Here is a 24,624-nt window from a genome sequence, read left to right as displayed (position 1 = left end):
TGAAGATTTAAATTGGACTGAAGTTCCACAACTTTCTTAAGAAAATTGAATACTCTTTAAGTTGCTTCTAAGTCAGTACCTTCTTCCCTGATGCTCTCCTCCCCCCTTACCCACCCCCCAAAAAAATGAAAAAGAAAAGCAATCAGTTGTCAAATTATGCAATGAATTTTGAAGTACTTACATAGACTGGTGGACCCTTTACAAGAAATTTTTAGATTTGTTCCATCTCAGACTACTTTCCAGAAAATGACAACTGTTTTTCAAATGAAGCAGTAATGGGTGAGGCTATGGCCATAGCTTCATTATAGTTTTATTTTCCTTGCTGTCTACAGTATTACACTCCAAAGAGACGAATAATTGTTTCCACGTTATTTCACAATTTAGTTTAGTATCTTGTTTACTGTTCCCCTTCGTCAAGGAGGGGTAAGATAAGCAACCGTAAAATGAGTTTTAACCACCTAAGGGATACGGCTTTATTACACATTTCATATGGATTAGGGAACCAAAAAAAATAGTAGCAGCCAGAATCAAATGTTATAGTAAATATGACTCCATAGATTTATTACACATTTTGCTAATTGTGGGGCAGTTTTTGCCTGTTTTCCACATCCAGCAAGGTCGCATTCAACTATGGTAAAATTTGAAGCGTACAGTCAGTTGCTGTTTCATTTTGAGCTCTGAGGAAATAAAGCACGAAACTGTATTAAAGTAGTAAATTTTATTGACTTATTAAATACAAATTTACATTTATAAAAAAGTTACCAATTTAAAATATGAATTTATTTTAAGTTACCCATTCTATACACTTGGAAGTTTACAGTGCTGACAATGCAGTGACATTTATAGGAAAGAAGAGAACAGTTCAATTATTTGACTGGAAATATAACACAGTATGTCACAATATATTGCAAGATATTTATTTCAAAATAGTATGTAGCATACAAGCAGTGTTTAATTTTATTTAAAGTTTAAAATTAACCGTTTACAATTGCTCTCTTTCCCTTTTTTTTTTTTTTTTTTTTTTTACTGTTACATACTGTTACAGGAGCTGTTTTTAGTAATTAACCCATGAACAGGGAAAACCAGACAAAACTAACAACAAAACAGAAATGATTAGTAAAGCTGTACACACTGAAGACATCCTGAAGAACTGATAACTAAAACATCAGCATCAAGGAGTAACCTGTATAGCTGACTCATTTTCTGCCCACTGGAAAAAGCTGCACTGTTTTTCCTTCCCAAAAGAGCAAACAAAGAAGTTCTTTCCATTATTGGGACCAATCTTCAGCACTGTCTTCATAACACAGCGCTTGCCATGGTTACAAAGGGGAAAATGCAAGTCTGCCCACTGCAAAAACAAAGTTTTTATACAGTTATAGTGTATGGAATGGCTGTGAGTTTTGTATTTTAAAGTTAGCAATGGAGATGGATCTACAGGGGAGGCCTTAGCAGAAAACTCCTGGTACTTAATATAGTTTGATCTCTTCTGTGATCAGTGATTTTAGGTTTCTTTGTTGTTTTTTTTGTTTGTTTTTTTTTTTTTTCCAACGTTAAGTGTAAATGCATGCTTATATATATGTGCATTCATACTGCTAATATTTAACAGCTGTTAAATATTGTAACAAGCTTTCTAAGTTTACTTGATGTTAATGCAGAGTTTTCTTCAAATTAACGCATGATAGTCGTTACTGCCTTGAATTCATCCTTTATCTACCTGTTGGCAGGTCTCTTGTGAGACCCCACGTGGAGTACTGCATTCAGCTCTAGGGCCCCCAGCACAAGGACATGGAAGTATTAGAACAAGTCCAGAGGAGGACCACAAGGATGATCAAGGGACTGGAGCACGTCTCCTGTGAAGACAGGCTGAGGGTGTTAGTGTTGTTCAGCCTGGAGAAGAGAAGGCTCAGCAGAGATTTTATAGCATCCTTCCACTACCTAAAGGGGGCCTACAGAAAAGCTGGGGAAGGGACTCCTTGTCAGGGAGTGTAGTGACAGGACAAGGGGGAATGGCTTTAAACCAAAAGAGGGTAGTTTTAATGTAGATATAAAGAGAACATTCTTTACTTTGAGGGTAGTGAGGCACTGGAAAAAGTTGCCCAAAGAAGCTGTGGATGCCCCATTCCTGGAAGTGTTCAAGGCCAGGCTGGATGGGGCTTTGAGCAACCTTCTCTAATGGGAGGTGTCCCTGCCCATGGCAGGGGGGTCAGAACTGGATGATCTTTAAGGGCCCTTCCAACCCAAACCTGGATTCTACCATCCAGTTACGCACACTCACAGCAAGGAACTGTGGCCACCACTTGAAGCTATGACTGTGCAATGGTAGAAACAGTTGTCCAGACAGAATATAGCATGTATATCTGTGGAGGCTTTCAAGATTTTGGCTAGACAAAGATATGGCTGATGTCCAGATCTAGAGTTTGTATCAGTCCTACTTCAAGCAAGATACTGAAGTAAATGATTTTTAGAAGTACCACCATTTCTACTGTGAATCTGTCTTACATAACACTGAAGCAGATTAAGAACATTTGCTCAAACAGGTACCTCCTCAGCTGTAAGAGTAATTAAAATAAAAAGTTTACAACTATGATTATGCTCTTAGTTTCAATTCAGTGTGCAGAACTATTTACAATGACCTCGAGCTTTTAATGGATCATATCTGTTCACAAGTACAGATTATTAGGTTGAGGTGGCTGCATGAACAAGTGTTTGAATTACGCAAAAAACAGTGAGCAATCTTACTTATTAGAATACAGGTCCTGAAGTCTTATACTTACTTGAAAATAGTCGCACCGAGTTTCCATGGGTAGCGGACAGGTGTAAAACTGCCTGCCCTTGTTTTCTCCATCCTTTCTCACAACTCTAAGGCTGCAGAGGCGGCTGTGTTTACTGCAACGAGGATGGCCCATCCTTATCATATGATTATCATCTGTTATATTAACTTGAGGCTTGCTGTAATGACAGATTACAATATAAATTGTGAATAATGCAGAATTTTACTACCCTCTTTAGTAAAAAGTTACTGCAATGCTCCAAATCGTATTCTGACAGGAAGTAATCCAGCTGAGGGGGTGGAATACTGTTCTCTGAATGGGATCAAGTTTCTTCCTTCATCACGATTGAGACAGAGATTATCTGAATGCAATACACAAGGCTTTATTTAAAAATGGTAACATGAAAAAGATTATACGCTATAAATGTGTCTTTCTAATATATTTATGGAGCAGAAAAGCAGTGATGAAACCACAGGGAAAACAAACAAGTAATTAGTTCTTTTCATTCTCGTTAAGCTTCAACTTAGAAATTGTACGTTCGCTTTTATGTCTGGAAGACTACAGTCCTGTGGACGTCAAAGTTTTTGTCTAACACCTCATTAAAACATGGATCCCCACCCCTGAAAAAAACAAACAAACAACATTTTCCAGTATAAAGTTATTTTTTTAAATGTTTAAGTTGGTGACTGGTAATAACTAGTTATCACCTGTTACTGTGATTGATTATGTCTAATTTCTTCTTTGCACTCCCTCTTATTCTCATTTATCCCACCTACATCCTCTCTAGTCCTATACTGAGTCAGCAAGGAGAACAGTGAGATCCTGTTTCAAAACTGGTGCCTCAACAATGCAAGAAATAACTTTTGCATTTCAGAACAGACATATGACCAATAATTTTGTAGCATAACTTTCACATTCACCCTGCATTATTTACAACCATAAGTGACATCTACCTTTTACTCCCATTACAGTTGTGTATGTCTGTCCAAGTTTTCCTTGACAATCCTAATGCGTTCCCTAGTTAAGAGAAATGTGACAATGTGCCTGAATGGGGCTGTGTAGCTAAAAATTTGGGATGGGTGAAGCGTTGAAGTAATTATATATATATATATATAGGATGGAGAGGAACATTCAAAGAAAACAGAGGTGGGAAGTTCATCAAGCTCCCTTGAACAGAAGCTTGTATCATGGAAAAGTGTTGAAAATTGCTAGCTGACAAATAGCTTTAGTTAGAATGTATCATTCAGTTACTTTCCTTATGGTATGAGAATTCACACATTTTAAATGAGAAAGCAAATTCATCTTCAGTGCCTCTAACCTAACTTTTAGACAGTTTACACATTTTAGTAGTCTTCCTTTCCATCATAGACCCGTTTCATTTTAGGTTGCAATTTACGAACATACTGGGTATAATTGTTTTTGCAAATAATGAAAGCAAAAAGATTCTTGTCTTTAGTCAGGGGAAACTAGTTAAGAATCAAGACAGAAAGGATAATCACCTGTCTAATAAGTACTTTAGAAAGGGACATCAGTTTGTCATCTTTCACAAGGACTTCAAGACCTCTCCAAGCAAACAGCAACTACAGTGCTAAGGCAAGCAGTGAATGGACAACTCCTTTGGTATAACTGTACTAGTTTACATATTAGAACTATTTTGTTCCATGGGAATATCTGAACTACAAATGGTTTAATTAACAACAGTACCGGCCAGATGCCAAAATCAGGACTTCAACAACAACAGCCTAGGTCTTTCAGCGCTTTTGAAATCATAGTTTTAGTTACTCACGAGTAAGTCACCTCTGGCAGAAATCCAAAGACCACAATGCGTGAACCTTACAACACAATGTTCCATTCATCTTCAGGGATAAAGATAGTTTATGGGATTATAAAAAGACTTGATCACATTTTAGAATACCTACCCAGTTGCTACGTTGTATTGGTGAACAGAAGGTACATGATGAGTTTTCTGCTTTTTCTTTATGGGTTTCAGAGAGAATGGTTCCTGATAGGAAGGTGAAGCCACAGCAGTTACATTTGTTGCGCTGTGCTTGTCTGTGCTTCTTCCTGACTGGTAGACATTATTGTGGATCTGATCACAATTACTTTTTGGAGCAGCAAACTCAGAGCATCCATCAGATATTTGGTTATCATTTTTCAAAACTGCTTTGTTACCAAGATCTGTTAAGACAAGAGTTGTGGTTCCAAATGCAGCTCTCCTATTGATCTTTATTTCTGTGCTTGGTTGTCCAAATTCATTACAAGGGTACTTCATGAGGTTTATGTTAAAGGCTGCAGAATCTCCAGCATTCTGTGTCTTTGGCACTAGAGAAAAATAGGTTATTAGTTATAAGCCATCTGTGTAGAATAATAACTTGTATTTATTACCTGTACTTATAACTCAAGTGGGGAATGAAAGAGTAAATTTACTATGCCATCTTGAAAAATCTCAAAACCTGTCATAGATTAGCTGTAGAACCAAATTTCTTTCAATACAAAAGCTCAAGTACTTTTGGAGTCATATACCACATACGCTTCAAGATAACATTACTCTTCACTTCTGATCCTATTCAGACAATAGTAATCTTCACATGAAGTACATAAAAGCTATGAGACAATTCACTATACAGAGTGGGATTTAGCACAGACACTGCAATTAAAATATTTAGATTTTTCAAAATCAGCCCATATAATTTCAGTAGGAAATTGCAGGGTATGGTAGCTCTTACATCAATACATCATCCCTTTTTAAGTGTTATTTTACTATTGACATAGAAGGAATATTAATTTGTTTGGTTTTCTACTGCTTTCACAGTTCCTATCATTTCCAAACACAATGCGAATCCAAACTTCTTGATCCCTCATTGTAAGAGGCTTCAGAACCAAGAAGTTCAGACATATGTTTTGCATTTGTTTCCTGACATGAACAGTAAGTTTCTTCATTGAATCAGAAACCTGCACCACAGGCAATCATCATCAAACAAACTAGGGTTAATATATTACTGTAATCTTTCTTCAAAAAGGGTGAAAAGAAAAACATGGAGTTCCTGTGTGCATTTTTTTTTAAATAGCTGTGAAGCCACAGTGTTCAAGAATAGACTACTTTCTTTTCTACCATCTCCAGGGAGCATCTCTACATCTTCTCTCCATCCATGCAAACAAGAGGGAATTAACCAGAAGAAAAATGGGTAGATAAGGTATACACGGTGGCACACTCTCTAGTACCAAAGGCATTCTCACTCAGAAACAAAGTAATAATCCTTAGAATTTACTGTGCATGCTACCTGTGTCCAGACATTTTTTATTTTGCCACTGCTGCACACAATGAAACAGACTGGTTTCAGTGCACTCAGACTGTTTAAGAAAGGCATTTGGCCTTGTACTTAGCAAAGGAGCAAAGAAACTGAGATGCAATGGTAAATAGTTATCTTTGTTGATAGAATGAATTATTTTGGCTGTACAGTCAACAGCAAGCTTTACATACCACAAATTCTATCCTCAAATTCAGACATTTATAATGATAATAGTTAATTTTAGAAACAACATAAAAGCCAAAAAATCAAAGGTAGAGAAATCTCAATGTCTGAAAAGAGAGGTAAGAAAAACTATGTTAAAAAGTTTCAAATACCACTCCTACAATGAAAAAATAAGTTACATTAAAAAAACATAATTTTTTGTAAATGTACTCCACTAAATCCAGCAGATCTTCAAAATTCAGACCTACTTGCAGTAATAGTGTATAGTTAAAGAAGTGGTAGAATACAGAGCTCCTCTTCAGACAGAAAATGGGTGGAAAGTCTGTCCATTACCCCTTTTATCCCTTCCTAGTATCTAATTTCCCATACAGAAATCTAGACAGAAGTTGGCATGTTACTCATTCCATCTTCTTGTCCCTTTCTAGGTCTCATTCACAGCTGCTTCTGCCCACCCACAGGTCTAGAGAGTAGCATACTAAAGCTCCAGGGTACAAACAACAAATGCAGTTAAGCCCAGAATCATCCTTACTCTGTACTCAGAGGGAAAAAACTAGCCCCTAAGGAACCAAACATTCGTTTGGAAAGGGTACCAAAATATACAGTTCCCTACTGTTTTTGTTCACGTGGAAGAATGATAATTACTTTTCTGCCCCCTGGTGATTTCTCTGTCAGACATCTACTGCCAACTTCTAATGATTTTAATAACAGTTTAAAGTGTGGTATTTTGTCTCAGTCCTTGCCCCAGCAATAACAAAGGATCACCCTGGAGGCTTGTCTATAGAATCACCACCTGCATGCAAAGCTGGGAGGCAAGACACTTTCAGGGTTGAAGACAAGACAGTTTGCATGATTGTCTGTGTAAGATTTTCCCCAAATCTGACTTCAAGTTAGCTAAAGTTACATAAATACAATTCACACCAAGGCACTTCTGCAGTTCTGTAGTTCTAAAATCTGCACCAAACCCACAACCATCCTGGCTCCCCACTCCCCAGTACAGGCTCCAGACAACCTTTCAATACCTTCAGGCCTTGAAGTCAAACAGGCATCACAAACTTCAGCAGAAGGCTTGTTTATTAGGGTACAGCACATACACGTCCACTCTTCTTCACATTTCTGAGCTACGTGTTCATTAGAACATGACCCCCTGCCATATGCCCAGCCAATTAGGCTATTTCTAGCTGGCAGTTTGCTGTGAAACAGAAGAATGATGTTAGTCCTTTGTGACGTTTCCTCTACAAATTACCTTACACCGCTATGTGCAGGAAAGCATGGGGCTAGAGAATGAGTCGTACAGTGTTATACCTGCCTATCATAGCTTGGACAGCATGTCATGATAAGTGTTTGATTTTTTTCTTTACCTAAAGGGCAAATCTTTCCCAATGCTGTAGAAGTAATACAAATAAAAATATTCAATCTGATATGGACGGAAAGTTACTAATGAACTGATACACTCTACAGCACAATGTCCAACCTCTCTCAAATTCCTTATCATTTTCAAGTGGTCAGCAAGAATTTGGCAAAAAAGGACAATTGTTTCAGTACACTCCCACCATCCCTTGTACAGAATGCTTACTAACAAATACGTTACTGAATGACGAATTGTTCAGAAGCTGAACTACAGACAGCCACGCTACCTAACAAACATTTTGGCTCTCGCTTAAATGGCACCCATTAGGGCACTTTGTTATTGTTAACAGTCAACAAAAGCGAAAACCTTGAAGTTAGAAAGTCTTTCTTTTGTGACACCACTTTGTGATTTGCTTTTTTAAGCACTTAGGAGCCTGTTCAGACTTAAGAATTTTCTTTCCTTTTTGTGTTCTTCTCATCAGAGTTCACAAACATCCTTGCTGTAATTGATGAGCTAAAGTTGTACTGCAAATACTTCTATAAACTTATCTGTAGTTATTTTCCTGTAAATTACTGCACCCCCCTGTTGGTACATTTATTTAGAGTCATAGTTACTCTTTCACAGTCACTACATGCTACCAAGGGCTAATTTTGTCATACTATTCAAACGATGTTAGCATGTTAAAAATAACATGAACTTAATTCAGTAACATTTATGTGAATTGTGACGTTCCTTAGACTTACCATTTATTCTGTAATTATTACTCTCCTTAACAGGCCAAATTTCTATGGTATGTTTTTCTCAACGGTATGGATATCTGCTCTTTACCACAGTTCTTCCACAACAGGAAAGATATGGAGGCTAATAAGAACTGTTGACATACCAGAGATACTGTGCTGTCAAGAGCTGGAATAGACATTACAGTACCATTCAGCAAAATAGTGGGGGGCTAGATAACAAAACAGCTGAACTGGAAGTATTAAAAATGGATATTTTTACATAATTAAATAATTTCTACTACTGAGCTATCAAAAATACATTATCAGACTGAATATATTCAGTATGTCTTTTTTTGCCGTATAATTCTCATTCCTCCTTTTTGGGGTTGATGAAAGCATATTTTAAAGATTCAAGGTACATTTGAATTTGATGAAGTAGCTTACAATGGGTGCTTTCTTCATTTTCTCAGTTGAGCAAAATCATAAAGCTACTGGACTTGACCCAGGAACAACCGAGTTAAATTCTATTGTTTATGAACTGCAGCAAGTCAGTTTGATCTCAGGGCCTCCTTTTAGCCTTCAAAGGTGAAAAGCTTGGAATGGCAGATAAGCCACCTGAGAGCTAAACGTACTTTTATGTGGTAATAGTTACTGCATAATAGAAAACAGAGCTGTAGAACACAGTGATCTGGCCATTAGGATGAGGACAGCATTAGAAACAACCTTTCATTTTACAGCTACCATTATCATATCTATAATTGAAGTACACCTTTTTTTTTGTTTTTGTTTTTTTGTTTGTTTGTTTTCAGAACCCCTCTACTTGTTCTAATATGGAGAGAAAAATATATTTTTCCCCTGCATCATTTTCTAGTTATCTGACTCAATGGAACATTGCCACCTTCCTACTATTCTGCAAAAGATTTCTCATTAAAACTTTCAGAAAAGACAGCAGATTGGGGTTATCAGCATGTGAAATATTTATCTTCCAAGCTGGAATTTTGAATGTTTGATCTGTACCGAGAGATGATTTTTAAGCTCTAAGCAAAATCCCATCAACCATCTGAATCCTGAAAGAAGACTGAGAGTGGGGGTGGCAGAGAAAGAGAGTTTTATGTGTTCTGTAAATCTTATCTAAATATATATACACGCACACACACACTAATGAAGACAAAGTTTTTAAATTGAAGTAGTATCTCTTATCAAATTGACAGAGCTCAGTATTAAAAGGCAAGATTCTGAGGCCTCAGATGAAAATTTTCAAGAACAACTTAGGTGTGGAAGAGTCTGCAATCAAGGTGCCTTTGAAACTTTTACCTTTTGCCCCTCTGTGACATCAAATACATTTTGTGCTTTTCTAAAATAAAAGGAAGAAGGCTGCTGCTAGCACAATTTATGTGGAACTGAAAGTCTCTGTGTCACACCTGTAGTAAAAGCTTTCCAAAACTGATAAGGAGGAAGACAAGTCCTAAGCTCTACAGTATTTGCTGCACTCTGAATTTACTTTTTTTAGTTTTCCTCGCTGTAACTCTACAGCCTGAAAAAAAAAAAAAAACTGCATTGATGCACAGTTGTCTAGATATTCCTGGACTGAAGAGGCCTTCCTATGAAAAGGAAGAGAGACAAAAATTCCTACCTTCCTTAAGCCATTCAACTCTTTTATGTGTAAATATCCAAGCCTATTATAACAGCAACAATAGGGGGCAATTTCTCCAGAAGCAGTGAGTAATTCTGAGCACTCGGAGTTGTTTTTATGATTCCCATAGTTGATTAGAGCACCAGCTACTTCATAAGAGAAGGGGCTTTTGAAAGAAGTATTCTAAACAAGGATTTTAACCATTTAAAAATAACAGTGGCCAAAACATTTTTCTTTCATAAACACAAGTGAATTTAGATATAAAATGCACATTGGTTTCCATGCATCCATTTTATTTGCTATCCGTTGTCACCATAACAGCACTTTGAGGCATCAATGCTTAAGTTTTATAAAGTTACCTCATACCTGACATTGACAAGCTGGGGATCAGCCTTTTGACATCGAGAGCAGAAGTAAGTCATCCTGTTATTCTCTCCTAAACGACACACAGTGATTTTCCCATTGCACTGACCGCAACTTCGGCACCTGTATACTTTGTAGTGTTTGTAGAGTGGAGATCCAGTTTTGCGGCACTGAAAATGGAGCATTTAAAACCCAAGTTACAGACCCAACATAAAGTATGTCAGCATTTCTACAGTTCATCTGAAACTAAAATAATAATAAAAAACACCCATGTAAATCAATTGCTTAATGACTAAACAAAGATATTGAAGGCAAGCTCATAACAGCAATTGCCTGTATCTCATCTTCTTTTATGGAAATAATTGACATTTTATCTGGCATAACATGATCTGGAATTTTCCACATGTTGGAATAATAGACAGAAAAAAAAAATCACAAAAAATATAGTAGCATGACATAGGCAATTATATGCTAGGGTTCCCTTGAATTCAGAGGGATCAACTAAATCTGATTCAGCACCAGTCTTCTTTGACCAGGCACCTGCGTGAGTGTTTTTGGAAAGCTCATGAGCTCCAATCAATGCAGTACAGAAAAACAAAAACAAAAGAAACAAAAAAATATCCCTACCACAGAGCCTACTCAGTCTTGATGCTACTACAATCTAGATTTTGGGAAGGCAGATTGACCTGAAGAACTGTGCAACGCAGAAGCATTCCAGAGATTCTGCAGGAATTGGCTTGAGCCCAGTAAAAGTGCTCAGCTTCATCTTGGCGCTGGTCACACTGGTGACCAAAGCTGCTTGTGAAAAGCCATTTGGCACTATGGCATGCACCTCTGGATCTGGCAGAAAGTCATATTAAAGTCAGTATAGTACAAGTCCAAAGGGCAGTGACCTAACGAGCTCCCAGAGGGCTGACGAGCAGGCACATTTTAGGAGACAATTCATATGGAGTCAAAGGCATACTCCTGTTAAAACTGGCAGAAAAACAAAAAAAAAACAAAACAAACAGCAGCCCAGCAGAGCTGCAACCAGCTTTGCAGAGCCACATGAATTTCTGCACCACAACTGCACATTCTCAAGCACAGCTTAAACACAACCACAGCTGGACTGACAACACCATCCCAGCTCTGGCAGGGTTCAGTATCTCTCCCTCCGTTAGACAAAAGACTCTTGGAGTTTCCTCAAAATACAGGTGTCTGAGCACATCATATTTGCTCTTGCTGTGCCTCAGTGATTGATCAGCCTCAGTGAACGAGAACCGCTTCTGCTTTTGACTACACAGTCCAGTAATTCAATCAGAAGGAATTATGGATGTATAGCATGAATATTCACAAGCAGTTTGTTTTTTTTGTAGATTTCTCCTTAACATTTATGTTAGTTTCTCCTTAGTAGTTTCATCCCATTTGTTATTTGAAAAACAGATATAAGCAACAGCTTATTACAAGAACAAGATCCCAAGATCTTTGTATCTGTAAGGTGTTAACACTACATATAATAATATGGTATGCTTACTACAACAATTAGCGCATAAGAACATTATACAAACAATGGTCAAGCACTTCTATTCCTATTAACCTATTTTCATGATGCTTTTATCTTTAGGAGGCTTTGGGGGATTAGCTAATCCTTTAAAAGTACTTGACTGGTGAATAGTTGGTAGATACAGGTTATGAAAGTATAAGATAGGTAAATTGAGCTACAAAAAGTTTAAATTGTTTGTTTATTGTCATTCTAAAATCCTATGACACATTCAAGTCATCTAGTATTGTAAGTAGTTACCAACCTGTTTGTTTATCTCTTTACCAGTCAAGAACGTAGAACAACAAGATTTCCCTAGCCAACAGACTAAACACTACTCTTCAGTGGGTTGGGGGAAAGCAGAAATTTAGGCAGGCTATTAAACAAACTACATTTTTAACCTCTACAATTGAGAGACTGTATTAGATGTTAACATCTGAAGTGCTTTCCTCTTAGCCTACCAAAAAACAAGTTTATGTCAACACTAGCTCCTTGCCTTTCATGAAAAATATGAGAAATAATCATTACACTGATGCTGTTCATTTCTCTGCATGCAGCTTAAAAAACAAAACTAAACAAGAAAAATACATGCAAGAATTAGGCCCACTTCTCTCTTTCTCTTTTGGAAAGATAAAGAGCAACCAGAAATTATAGGGTTTACAGGGGAAGAAATGAAATCCTGTTGAAGAATTATGGCAGTAGGGAAAACCTTAGAATTCACAACCTATTTACTCAAATAGATATACTTTCAAGTTTCATAAAAGAAGCTGCATGAATTTAATTATCTTCATACTTCCCTGGGGTGACCTGACTCCCAGTTTGAAAAGTGACCTTATCTCACCATAGAAGCCCAAGCTTAACCTACATCAATTCTGACACGCTCAGAATGATGTTACAGCACATGTAAAGCAAAACTGTGCTGAACTGGCCCTCTGGCAACATGTATGTCTTCTTGCTGCAACTGGGCCAACATTCTGCACATTCTTATAGTCCAGAGATTCCACCTTTCATCATTTGACAATATGCAATTAATAAAGAACGTTTAACACAAGACTCCTATTCACTGAAACACTTGTCTTGTTGCATCTTTTTACTGTTTCCACTAGATGATCAAATACAGTTGACATGCTGGAGTCAAGTTTTGGAGATTTCTCAGTAATGTGTGTCCATACCTTATAAAAAAGCAGAGTAAAGTCACGTGTCATTTTCACCAAGTGATGTATCTGCTCACCTGTCAGCTGGCAAACCTGTAAATAAGACAGGCATGATTTTCACAATATTTTTAAATGACAACAGTAGAAAGATGCATAAAAACAGGCACTCCAAACACCTTCAGTTGATGTGGAATTGCATTGCGTCCTGTTATGATGAGTTCTTTGACTTCACATTTCAGATATACATAATTTATATAATGTGCATATATATATATATATTTAAAAAACAGTAAAATATTAGTCACATTCTACACTACATAAACTCATTCTGTGAACAGCAAACAATGTACTTTGCCTCAACCATGCAAAACATTGACTAAAAATTTCAGTGGTTGATCTTTTATTGACCTAATAGTTCCCGATCACAGGAATCATATGAAGTTAAATACTCTTAATTACCTCTTAATTTCCCTGTGGATTTTATATAACCTACCTATCATCAGAAACTCTTCCTTGAGAGAGATCTTCAGGAAGAATGCTGGAGACAGAGGCATCACAGTTAAAGAGATGTATTAACTGTATTTCTGTTATGAACTCCAATTTTAAGTCCTATTTTAATTTCCTGTGCCATTTCAAATTGCAGATACATACTAATGCACTTTGATTAGTATCTAGGGATGAATTAAGCACTGAAACAGTTTGTCCAGAGGGGCTTTAAAATGTCACCTGATGCATTTTTATTTTTATTTTTAAATTCTTCTGGATAAGATCCTAAGCAATCTGATTTATCTCAAAAGTTGGTCATGCTTTAAGAAGGACACTGGACTAGATAACCTTCCAGATGTTATTAAAAATGGGTTGGAAACAAGATATGCTAGAGAAACTTAATTAACAGATGGCTCCATAGTTTCAGTAGAACTTGAATTCATATTCCACAGAAATCAAGCATCAATAAGGTTAAGGAGGACAGTTCCATGGTTCATTTCTTGTTTTAATTAATACGTTCAACAACAAATGTGAGATTCCCATCCTGTTACTCTTACTTTGACTATTGGATACACAAGTAAGCTGCAGCTCCTATTGACTTAAATTTTTAATTCAGATGAACCAAATGTAGAATCTATGCAATTTTTGAGTAACATCCCCCAGAGAAATCAAGACCCAAGACTCATTTTTATAGGAATACTTAAATATCAGAACTTATAAACAGCTGAGAATGCACCAATGAGCCTCCTCAGACCTAGATGAATATCCACTCACTTCAAATGGATAGTCATCATATCCATGGGTGTCATCATACAGCTCTAGGAAAGAATAAAATCCAGACTGACCCTATGAAGAACTTTCAGAAATATTGCATATAACAAAAACTCTCACTATTTTCACCTTCTTTCCTTTACATTCTATATAATCTCAGTCTGTTTTGCTAACATCAGACTTGTTTTCAACATGCATGTTTGAGGATTTTTACCAAAAAAAGTATGGTAAACAATGGCAGAAAAACACACTATGCCAGCTAGCAGGAAAGTAAGTGGAGGAGACAACTATACCACACACTATTTTGGGTAGTAACTGAGCAAAGTAAACCTGAGCATTCTTCACTTCATTTATAGGCTGTCAATTGAAAGGCAGCACAACATGATGCCAGACAAGGTCAGGATTTGAAAGTTAAATGAACTCCCTAGAAAAGAAATTTCAAGCTGTAGGACTGAAGGCATGGCCTCAACAACTTTGTCCAACTTAGGAGACAGGAGCAACTGCAACAGGTTCCAAGGAAAACCATGACAAGTATCTCCAGTTATAATGATAAAACTGGAATTTCAGTGCCTTGGAATAACTTAAGTAATGATAGGTGAGAAAACAAAGGAAGATAAGAAGATGACAAAACATTATATAAATGTGTATTTACATTCCTAATACTTGGGTGTCATTAAGAACAATCTTGGTACAGTCTACCTACTTTAACAGCTGGATGAAGACCACTGTCAAATAGTGCTTCATTTTTTATGATATTTCCCACTCCAGGTAATACTGTTTGATCCAGTAACACATCACACAACATGCGGGTTTTCTGCTGCTTAATCTCACTTTCTGCTCTTAAGAAGCTAAACTTTGGAGAGCAGACATCCAAGCTTTCCATCATTCTCACTTTCCGCTCACTCTCTGCTGCATTTCTGGAAGAAAGAAATAAACATATATATATATATATATACACACACATATTCATTTATTTTAGTTGTATGCTAACATATCAGTACAGTTTTTAAAACAACATATGAAAGTATAATAGAATAGTATACACAGAAAACACAAAATGTGAAAATACCAGTCACAGGAAGAGGCACAGAAATGATATTAACCCCTCCCTCACTAAGCAGCTCAATGATACATGCACAGAACTTGCAAGCAATATACAAGAAATCATTCCTATTTTCTTCATATTAGCTCAGAAACTAGTTGTAAGGTCCTTGGTTTAAAACTACTTCCAACATTGGAATCGTGTTTGGACATCAACCATAATGAACTGTATGGCTACACGGGTTCAGTAGTTTCAATACGACAAAGATATAATTCCTTAAACCCTGATTTTATCAGGTTAAGTACAATCAAACTGAAGAACAAACAGTTGCAAAGGCTTTTAAGTTTCATAGTATTAAATTTACATATATATATATAACGAATTTACATGTCCCTTTTCACCAAGCTTGCTATGTTATTTTTATTAGCAGCAGAAAGTATGTGCTGATGGACAAATGCATCCACATCATGTTGATTAGTAAAATTATATCAACTTACTTTCAAAAAGAAAAAAATAAAACAACCCTGGGCCATAAAAGTTTGAAACTAGTAATTGTCACAGGTCCTTATTCTTGCTAAGAAAGTTAGACTTAAGTGAAAATTGAAGGAGTGATGGTGTTCAGCATTCAGATAAAAGGACTGAATTAAATCCAAGTTTCATTCCCAGTCTCAGCACTACCTAATGAGGCCATGGTATTGAACTACTTTAGCTGTATGTAAACTCTGATACAAAACCAACAAATTTAGATTTCCATAAAAACAAACATGGTGTGTTTAGGAAGTTTTAATTTATTTCTGTGTATCTATGACAGCATTCATCCAAACACTTAACATTGTGTGATTTTTCGACTACATTCTTAAAAGAACGTTGCACATTTAAACCAAGTTGTGTTTTTTTTTTGTTTGTTTTTTAAATTAGTTAATTTTCACTTTACCTATATTCTGTCGTCACCCCAAAAAAACAAATAGTATCTTCAGTAAGCTGTATCTCCAAAACTGGTAATGCACCATTTCTGTCTTTGCTTCCATCGGGATTAATGCGCATGGAACCATTCATACCAAAGTGAATCCTTGGAAAGAAAGAGAGTTCCTTATGGGTATTTAATTTTAAAAATGTTTCCAAGCACTAGTTCATTAATTATTTATTTAATTTATGAACTATTTTGACCAGTAAGTCAGTAAACACGTACATAAATTCTGGTCATTAAGAGTAACATGGCAACAAATTACTTGTTTGCATAGTGTTCAGTCTCCAGAGAAGAACTGTCCCATCCCTAAATTAGAAACACTCCAAAACATAGCAGTTTTCAAGTGGTCTTCATAATTCATTATGCAAAAATCAAAAGTGATTGTTAACAACCTTTTCTGGTGTATCGCACTTAGCATTTTTTTCCACCCAACATGCTACCTTTCCATAGGTTCTTAAGTCCTCAGGGAGACTGAAAGAAATGAAACTGCTTCAGACAATATACTGCTAAATCAGGCAGAAGTCATTTGGTGTGAAAGCAAAGATTTCAGTCCTTTCTCTGCCAACACTACATTATATCAAAGCTACTTCCAATAATGCCATAAACAATGCAATTAACATCTGCCATATGCTGTTTTCTGATTTTTTATTTTTTATTTTTTTTTAAACCTACAACCAAGGCAAAGACTGCAGGTCAATTAAAAATTAATAAAAGAAAGAAACTGAAAAATGCACAGATGGCAAATGAGTGGAACAGACACTTTCAAGGATTTCTTTTACAGATCACTAATGCTTTAAGAAGTCTTATATTTTATAATATATTCTACTGGGAACTAGTATACTTGAGCAAAGGACAAGTTTGACTGTAGTCTCATAAATTTCATTTATTACAAATTTACCTGGTACATTCACATCCTGTCTCTACTTCTTAGATTAGACACTGTATATCATAAAAGGTGCAATATTTTGTAGCTACAAAAAAGATTTAACAGATGAAACTACTCATATGACAAAACAAACTGAACGTCAGAGCATATGTCCTTTTAATGTCTCCTTGTCACGCATCAGGAAGGATGGGCATTTTAAGTACTTACCGTCAGGTTAAGACAACATTTCAACAAGCATAGTCTAAAGCCAATTTTTTATGTAACATCCTCATAGCATTTATTCATTAATTTCCTTCAGTTTTCAAAAACCTGTGTCCAGCGCTCTCTTCTTGGAAATCAGTTAATATACATATTTTGTCTGGTTTTGTTTGTTAGCCACTTCTCATTCTCAAGTGCCATGAACAGTACTACACAAGATTAACTAGTCAAAAAAAAAAACAAAATAAACCAAACTCTTGCATCCTGCTATCAAATGGGAATGCACTAAAATTTACAGAAAGTTCCTTTTTAGAAACAGCATTGACCTTAATAGCTGGTGGTTCCATTAACCAAACTTTGTTTAAAAGAAACATTAAAAAGTCAGTACTGTTAGCTGCTATAGTGACCTGGCAGTTCATGACCAGAAAATATAATTCAGGATCGTTGCTACACATTTACGTTAAGAAAATGTGTTTCATTATCTTTGATATGCTGAAATCATGCAAAAGAATTCTTCTCATCTTAATTACTAACAGGAAAAAAATGCTAATTAAACCTAGGATCTATTATTAAATGACAGCTAATAGCAAAGAATTGACTGTTTTAAAGTAAAAGGGTAAGTTTTTAGAATTAGTGTAACACAATATCATAAGGCTTAAACCACTTTTTTCCCTGAAAAGAGTTCAATAACAACACAGTCAATATATTACAAGGAAATGTAAGAAGAACACCGACAATTCACATTATCACACTCTATGTGCCAAGATGTAATTCCCAGTCGACGGTGGATGTCTTTCAGGGATTTGTGGTCAATAATTATGATCCCTTTCCTAAGGACATTTCTGTCTGTTTTCAGTTACACAAAAATATAGATACATTATCAATTTTCAGAAGCTTTTCCAAATCATTTACGACTTATTAACATGTATTTAGACATGTTAATAGCACACTACCGAAACTAAGCCCAGTACAAACTCTCTCATATAACTTTCATTTCCTTAGCAAACCCTGCAGTCCATGCAGGCCTCTCCCACACATCTCACTAGTATCACAGATTTTTTTTCAGCTTTGATTTTTTTTTTAAGTGACTTTCAAGGCAAAGTTGAAAGAAAATAAATATTTTTTTTCCTAAAAACTTGACATGACTTTTTTCAGAGACTTTGATGACCTTGTTTAAAGGGGCATCAAAAAGTAGAAATACTAATTTCTCCACAGTCATTATTTTTACTCCTAAATAGCTGCCCACTGTGGATTGCAAGTGACATGGACTTCCTTCATTGGCTAATTGCTACCCATTAACGTGGCAATAACTCAGAAATAGCCTCATTTGCAAGTGAGGCAAACAGTATCCAAACTGTATAAAACAATTCATGGTCAAGTTACCTTCTTCCATCAGGCAGCCCCCACTTGAGAAAACCCAACAGCACAGTATGAGTTAATTACCTTTCATGGCCCCATCTTTCACAAGATATGCTACCTAGGTTTGTCTGACAAACATTTAAGCATCACTACCACGTTTTCAGAGGAAATCTCAGCAGATGAGAAAAGCTGGTTTTATTATGTTGAGAAACTGTACGGACACAGAATCTGTATAACAGTAACCCCCATGACAATAGTGTCCTATATTTGAGTTTACTTTAATAAAGAATACATCCTCTGAAGGCCTGTTCCTTACTTCCTCTCCCAGAACAATCCTGACAGACAATCTTAGATGCAATTGCTGAGGCCTTCCTCTGCCTCCCCTCAACATTGGTTTCAGATGCGCAACATACATTTTTAAAACAACAGAACAAACATCTTAACTACCAGATAACAGGTAACTTCTGTCTGCCATGTAGAGGACACCTTTTCTGTACATAACTTCTACAACATTTCCAATCAAATAAACAATGCAACTAAAAGGACTTCTTAATACAATTCTAGAGTTAATTTAACTAATGAACTGATGAAACTTAAATTTATTATCAGAAGGGAAACAAAGGATATGCCCCTGTCCACAGCAGGGGTGTTGGAATTTGGTGATGTTTAAGGTCCCATCCAACCCATCATTTTATGGTTCTGTTTTTTTGACTAAGTGTGGCATATTACTGAATTGACTAGGAAGCTTAATAATTATTTAATATCTTTGAGGCCAAAAGGTCATATTTTCCACATTTGAACTTAGCCATATTTTCTTGAACTTTGAAGAGAAATTATCCAAAATGCTTGATTACATTTCTTAGAGTAATAGCCTTTTTTCTCTTTTACTGTAAGTCTGTTTATCAAAAATAGTGTTTTGTATTGTACAATTTACTCATTTCTTTACTCAATTAATTTGTAATACACATAATACAGTCATCTAAAAAAGTCTAACACCTGTATCAGGTATGTCCCTGCCATTTTGTTTACCATCTAAAGCTGGCTTATCTGGTTCTTTTTAAAAACTGTTTTTTTCCTGTTTCTATTTAAGAAAGCACAATACAAGAGGGAGAATCTGATTACGACCATATTCCTATCCTTCACAAATACAAGTAGCTCTAAACACACCTGCTGTCCTGTTCGACTAGTTACTTGTATGCACGTGGAAAGCACTGATAAGTGCTTCTAAGACTAGAATCTTGCTGTTCCACAAGAAAGGGTGACCCTATGCTAGGGATTCATGTCAACTGTCATCTTTAGTACAGTCATCTCTAACCTTACCTTAAGTTACAGTTTAAACAACAAATACCATGCCTGAAACCCAGACCAGCCTTTTTTATAGTATATTTTCGTTAACAGAAAGTTTGAGGCATTTTAGGTATTTTATTAAAACGTTTGTTCACATGTTAAACCTCTTTTCTAAGTTGTATTACTGGAAGCTGACCAGGAAAAGACCACTGGTATATATCTCTCAAACAAGAATATTGGGGATGTTTTGTTTCTCTGCATTAGCATTTAGCTAGATGATGCCTAGGTCGATTCCCAGGAGGTACCCCAACCTTTTGCACTGAACTTTAAGGCATCTTTGGTAAATCCCTATATTTCCCCTTTCATTACATCCCATACCACCCAATACTGTTTTTATTAAAACTTGGAAAATACAAACATCTTAACATTGCAGTAAGAAGTCACATAAACAACAATAGCGGTTTCTTAAACCATCAGAACCTATACATAGTATTCTTTAGAATTAACTTGGAATTAATCTTTTGATATACTGTGGTAACTACTATGACAGCAGTTTTAAGATATTAAAGACTCCAATATAAACAGCTATAGAATTTGGGCTACTTTCATGGTTTTTAGACTTCTCTTTTGTTCCTAGAGACTTTTCACAGGATCACATATCAGATTTGGGGCTTCTGGTTTTGTTCTATGATGTACAACTTTTATCACTTTTTTTCTTTCATTGCGCTTTTTTAGCATTAGTTGCTAAAGCATTTAGTATTAATTACTATTAAAGCCACATGTTTACTTTGCTTAATACATGCAAGTCCCTAAGTTGCATTCCCCTAACACTAAAATAAATAGGGATATAGCACTTTACCTCCCAAACAGCAACCCCCTGCCACCAAAGGTTTGTCTACACATCATCCCTGGTAACTTCTAGTGTCACTGCCTTTATCCAGTGTGCAATCATTGTAAACTGTTGTACCTACCAGCAGTCAAACATTTTCAGTTCCATCTCTCTCCTATAACAGAGTCACTGGCAAAGCATTATATTACAGAGTTTGAAGGTGATTTAAGGTTGATACTATTTATCAGTTTTAAATGAAGAAAAATCATGACTCAGCACTTCTGTTCAAGAGCAGTCACTAGGTGACAATAACTATACTGAATGCAGAAAAGACTTTTTTATTTAAAGATTTAGAAAAAAAAAGAGTTTTCTGATTAAAACAACGCATTTCAAGGAACAATTTTCCTTTTCAGATACCTCTACATGAAATCTTAGACTAAGAGTAAAGCAGTAAATTATCTGAAACAATTTAAGTGATTATCCAGTGTTTCAAGCTCTTAAAGAGAGGCTGCAGAGAAGTTTATCTTATCTTTTTATTTTAACACTAACTTCAAATATCTGGAACTGATAATGGCAAGAACATTAAAAACAAACAAACAAACAAACAAAAACCACACAACTGAAAATGCACAGCTTGAATACACAGAAAACTTTTTTCTCTCCTCTTACCTCAAAGCTTTCTGATCAAAATACATAAAAAGTTCCTTTCCCAAAGCCTCCACACCCCTGTAAACATGTCCAGTAAGAAAATTATGAACAGAGGTTCTCTCCTCACTCGTAGCAGTCTGAAAATGAGTACATACACATTAAGATTAAAACAGAATTTACAATACTTTGATACCTGCATCAGTATGCATTCAGCAAGTAGCTGTATGAACTAATTTTCCAATTTAGACAACATCAACCTTTTTCTCCTTAAGCATGTCTATCAAAACCAATGGGAGTATCTACCAAGGAAGCATACAGTCACTATTACTAAGGCTGTAACTTAGCTACTTAGCTCATTCTTTTCTCTTTTTTCATTTTTTAAAAGAAAAAAAAAAATCAGGGTATCATACCTTTTCCTTCAAGTCATGAATTCAAAAATAGAGTTTCCAGCTGATATAAACTAATGGGTATAGTTTGAACATTAAAGACTTGTCAGAGTGTCAACTTTCTGCAATTTGCAAGGCTCCATCCTTCTCCAAATACCTCTCGCCAGAATTTCTAGCCATGCTCATTATATGCTTTCAGTGTTTCACATTGCATATTAGAGTAACCTCCACTGAGCCCATCGAGACGCTTCTCTCTTCCTAACAGCTGAAAGCCTAATCTCAGATGATGTTGAACAGCAAGCGGGACACTACTAGAAGAGAAGTTGACAATAATTGTGTGATTGAAGCAATGATATTTTCTTGCATAGCACATGAAGCTTCAGTACAATTAAAATAAGAGACCTCTATGGGTTATCTGGTCCAAACCACTTGCCCAAAGCAGGACTGACTTAGATCAGGCAGTCCTGGGCCTGGTTCAGTCAACTTCTGAGCATCTCTGGGGATGGGGTTTCTCCTCTCTCTGCGCTCGTTTCAGGGCTTGGCTACTGTCATGGTGGATAAGTTTTCCTAACATCTAATCAGGATTTCTCCTGTTCTAGCCTGTATTGGTTGCCACTCAACCTATCATCCACTTCTGACAATAGCCTAGCTGTCTCCACACCTTCCTTTATAAACAGCCAAAGAGAGCAATAAAGACCCAGTTCCATCAGCCTCTCCTAATGCATCACGTTTCAGCCTGCTAAGCCTATCTCTAGTACATTACCATTTTTTCATACTGGGGAGTTGAAAACTGGACACAGTAATCCTGATGCAACTTCAGAGGTGCAGAATCACCCTCCTCAGCTGTCTGGCTACATACACTGTTAACACAGCCCAGCAGGCAGCTGGCCCTCTTCTCCAGAAGGGCACACTAGTAACCCCACTGAGCCATTTTCACCCGAGCAACACCCATGCCCCTGCCATTGCATGGCATTATTCTGTTCCAGCTGGAGGAATTTGCAAGTCCTGCAAATGCTGAACTTCACAAGTTTCTACCAGCCCATTTTTCTTAATGTGTCAGGGTCCCTCTGAGTAGCAGCTCAAGGTCTCTAAAAGGTCGCTTTCAGCCCCTGATGAAACCTGCAAACAATACACCCATGCAGCCCTAACTGCAAGGGACAGATGCAAATACCAAAGCTTCAGTAACAATGCTTAATTGCAGCATAAACATGAAAGCAACTCCAGCAAATATATGAAAGCAACTCCAGCAAATCAGCAAGGCTTGAGCTGATTAATGAAATTTCAAAGCTACTTTCAAAATAATCCCCCACTTTGCTATTACCCTCAAATTATATACATTCAGAGGGTTTTTCAGTTTGTAATGGATTGAGAAGAAATAAAAGTATTTTTTTGCATGACATCAACGTCCTTTCGTTTGCCCATTATCAAAATAAGAAAGCAAAAAATTCCTTCTTGCATAAACTGCTTGCTCCTTCCAATAAGAGTATTAAAGGAAGTTTGTATGCAACAAGGTTTCTTTTGGATTTATGGCACTCAGGTTTGTTTAAACGAAAACAGAGTAAGAAGTGACAGGAATGGAAAACAAACTTGATTTTCATTTTTTTTTTAAGTTAAATTCATGCCACTTCATTATCAGGCAGGCCCTTATACTCATCGTAGCACGGACATTCTTAAATAGTACAATCTTTAGCAGTGGTCAAGGCTTAGGCCATGGTTAACAGCTGCTTTTGAAGTGCACAAGAGCCTTGTGATGGTCATTTGCTGATGAATGAAGTCAACCCTGAGCTGACTTCTGCTGTACTAAGTTATGAACACTGAAAGGCATTAAGTTTTCCTATGAAACTGTAAGAGTAACTCCCTAATTTTAAAAATCTTGGTCCTAAGGGAGACAAAGCTAACAGGCCCAATCTGTTGCTGGCATCTTAAAAAGATGTATCTTGAGCCACATTCTTTCTTATGTTCATTTAAGCACTATCTTATTGAGCCTTAATCCTTAATAAATTCTCTTACACTGTAGAGGGTGTTGGAGGGGCAGTCCCCAACTTTCTGCTACCACAAGGTCCCACAAAGCCCCAGCAGAGTTTTATATTGTTGCATTAGTTTATGCTGCCGGCAACAAAGATAAAAACTAGTAGAGAAATTACACAATCCATACTGGGAGCAGATGCCACAGCCTTTATTTACTTGAATAGCTGGTCTAATTAACACGATGCTAAAAAAAGCAAATGGTTACCGACATGCAAGTCCCTTAACACCACACACACACAGCCGTTCAGCCTCTGCACACCCCGCCCCTGACCTCAACCGCGGCCTCCCAGAGGACTCCCGAACCCAAACCCGGCCCGGCCCTCACCGCGCTGTCGGCCCCGGCTGGCGCAGCGCCGCCCCGCGCCCCGCGCACGGCCTGGCCGCGGCGCACGCGGGCCCGCAGCCGCTGCGCGAACAGGGCGAGGCACGGGCCCTCCACCATGGCCGCCGAGCGCCCCGCTGCCGCCGCCTCTTCCCTTCAAATCTCCCGCTCGGCTCGGGGGCGGCGCTGCCGGGCTGGGCCGGGCCGTTAGCACCGGGCTGTCCCGGCCCCTCGGCGAGAGGAAGAGAGGCAGTCCCTGTCATCACGACCCCGGATGGGAGCAAAACGCTGTAAGAACGTTAAACGAAAGGCTTTGTGTCCTGAGAGCCTTCAGAGAACGCACGGTATCTCTTACTTGTTTTGCTCTTAAGCGTGAACTTGTAGTGGCTTTGAATACCCAGTTAGTTGTCACAGGCTTCCCTTTATTCTCTACAG

At 37.1% G+C, this 24,624-nt stretch overlaps 1 protein-coding gene across 1 annotated transcript; it reads right to left on the bottom strand.

The window, feature by feature from the left end:
• Nucleotides 1–1,034: 1,034 nt before the first annotated feature.
• Nucleotides 1,035–24,475, bottom strand: NEIL3 (nei like DNA glycosylase 3). The gene is made up of 10 exons (XM_035325308.1): nucleotides 24,193–24,475; nucleotides 21,475–21,590; nucleotides 16,214–16,348; nucleotides 14,941–15,154; nucleotides 12,999–13,073; nucleotides 10,311–10,477; nucleotides 7,264–7,433; nucleotides 4,691–5,093; nucleotides 2,775–2,949; nucleotides 1,035–1,348 (listed from the first exon to the last, which is right to left on the bottom strand). The coding sequence occupies exons 1-10, from the start codon at nucleotides 24,307–24,309 to the stop codon at nucleotides 1,172–1,174; spliced, it is 1,749 nt and encodes a 582-aa protein (XP_035181199.1). The 5' UTR covers nucleotides 24,310–24,475; the 3' UTR covers nucleotides 1,035–1,171.
• Between the last annotated feature and the right edge of the window lie 149 nt (nucleotides 24,476–24,624).

This window comes from Oxyura jamaicensis, chromosome 4, assembly GCF_011077185.1.
Source record: "Oxyura jamaicensis isolate SHBP4307 breed ruddy duck chromosome 4, BPBGC_Ojam_1.0, whole genome shotgun sequence".
Classification (NCBI taxonomy): Eukaryota; Metazoa; Chordata; class Aves; order Anseriformes; family Anatidae; genus Oxyura; species Oxyura jamaicensis.
This window is presented reverse-complemented; position numbering and strand designations above follow the sequence as displayed.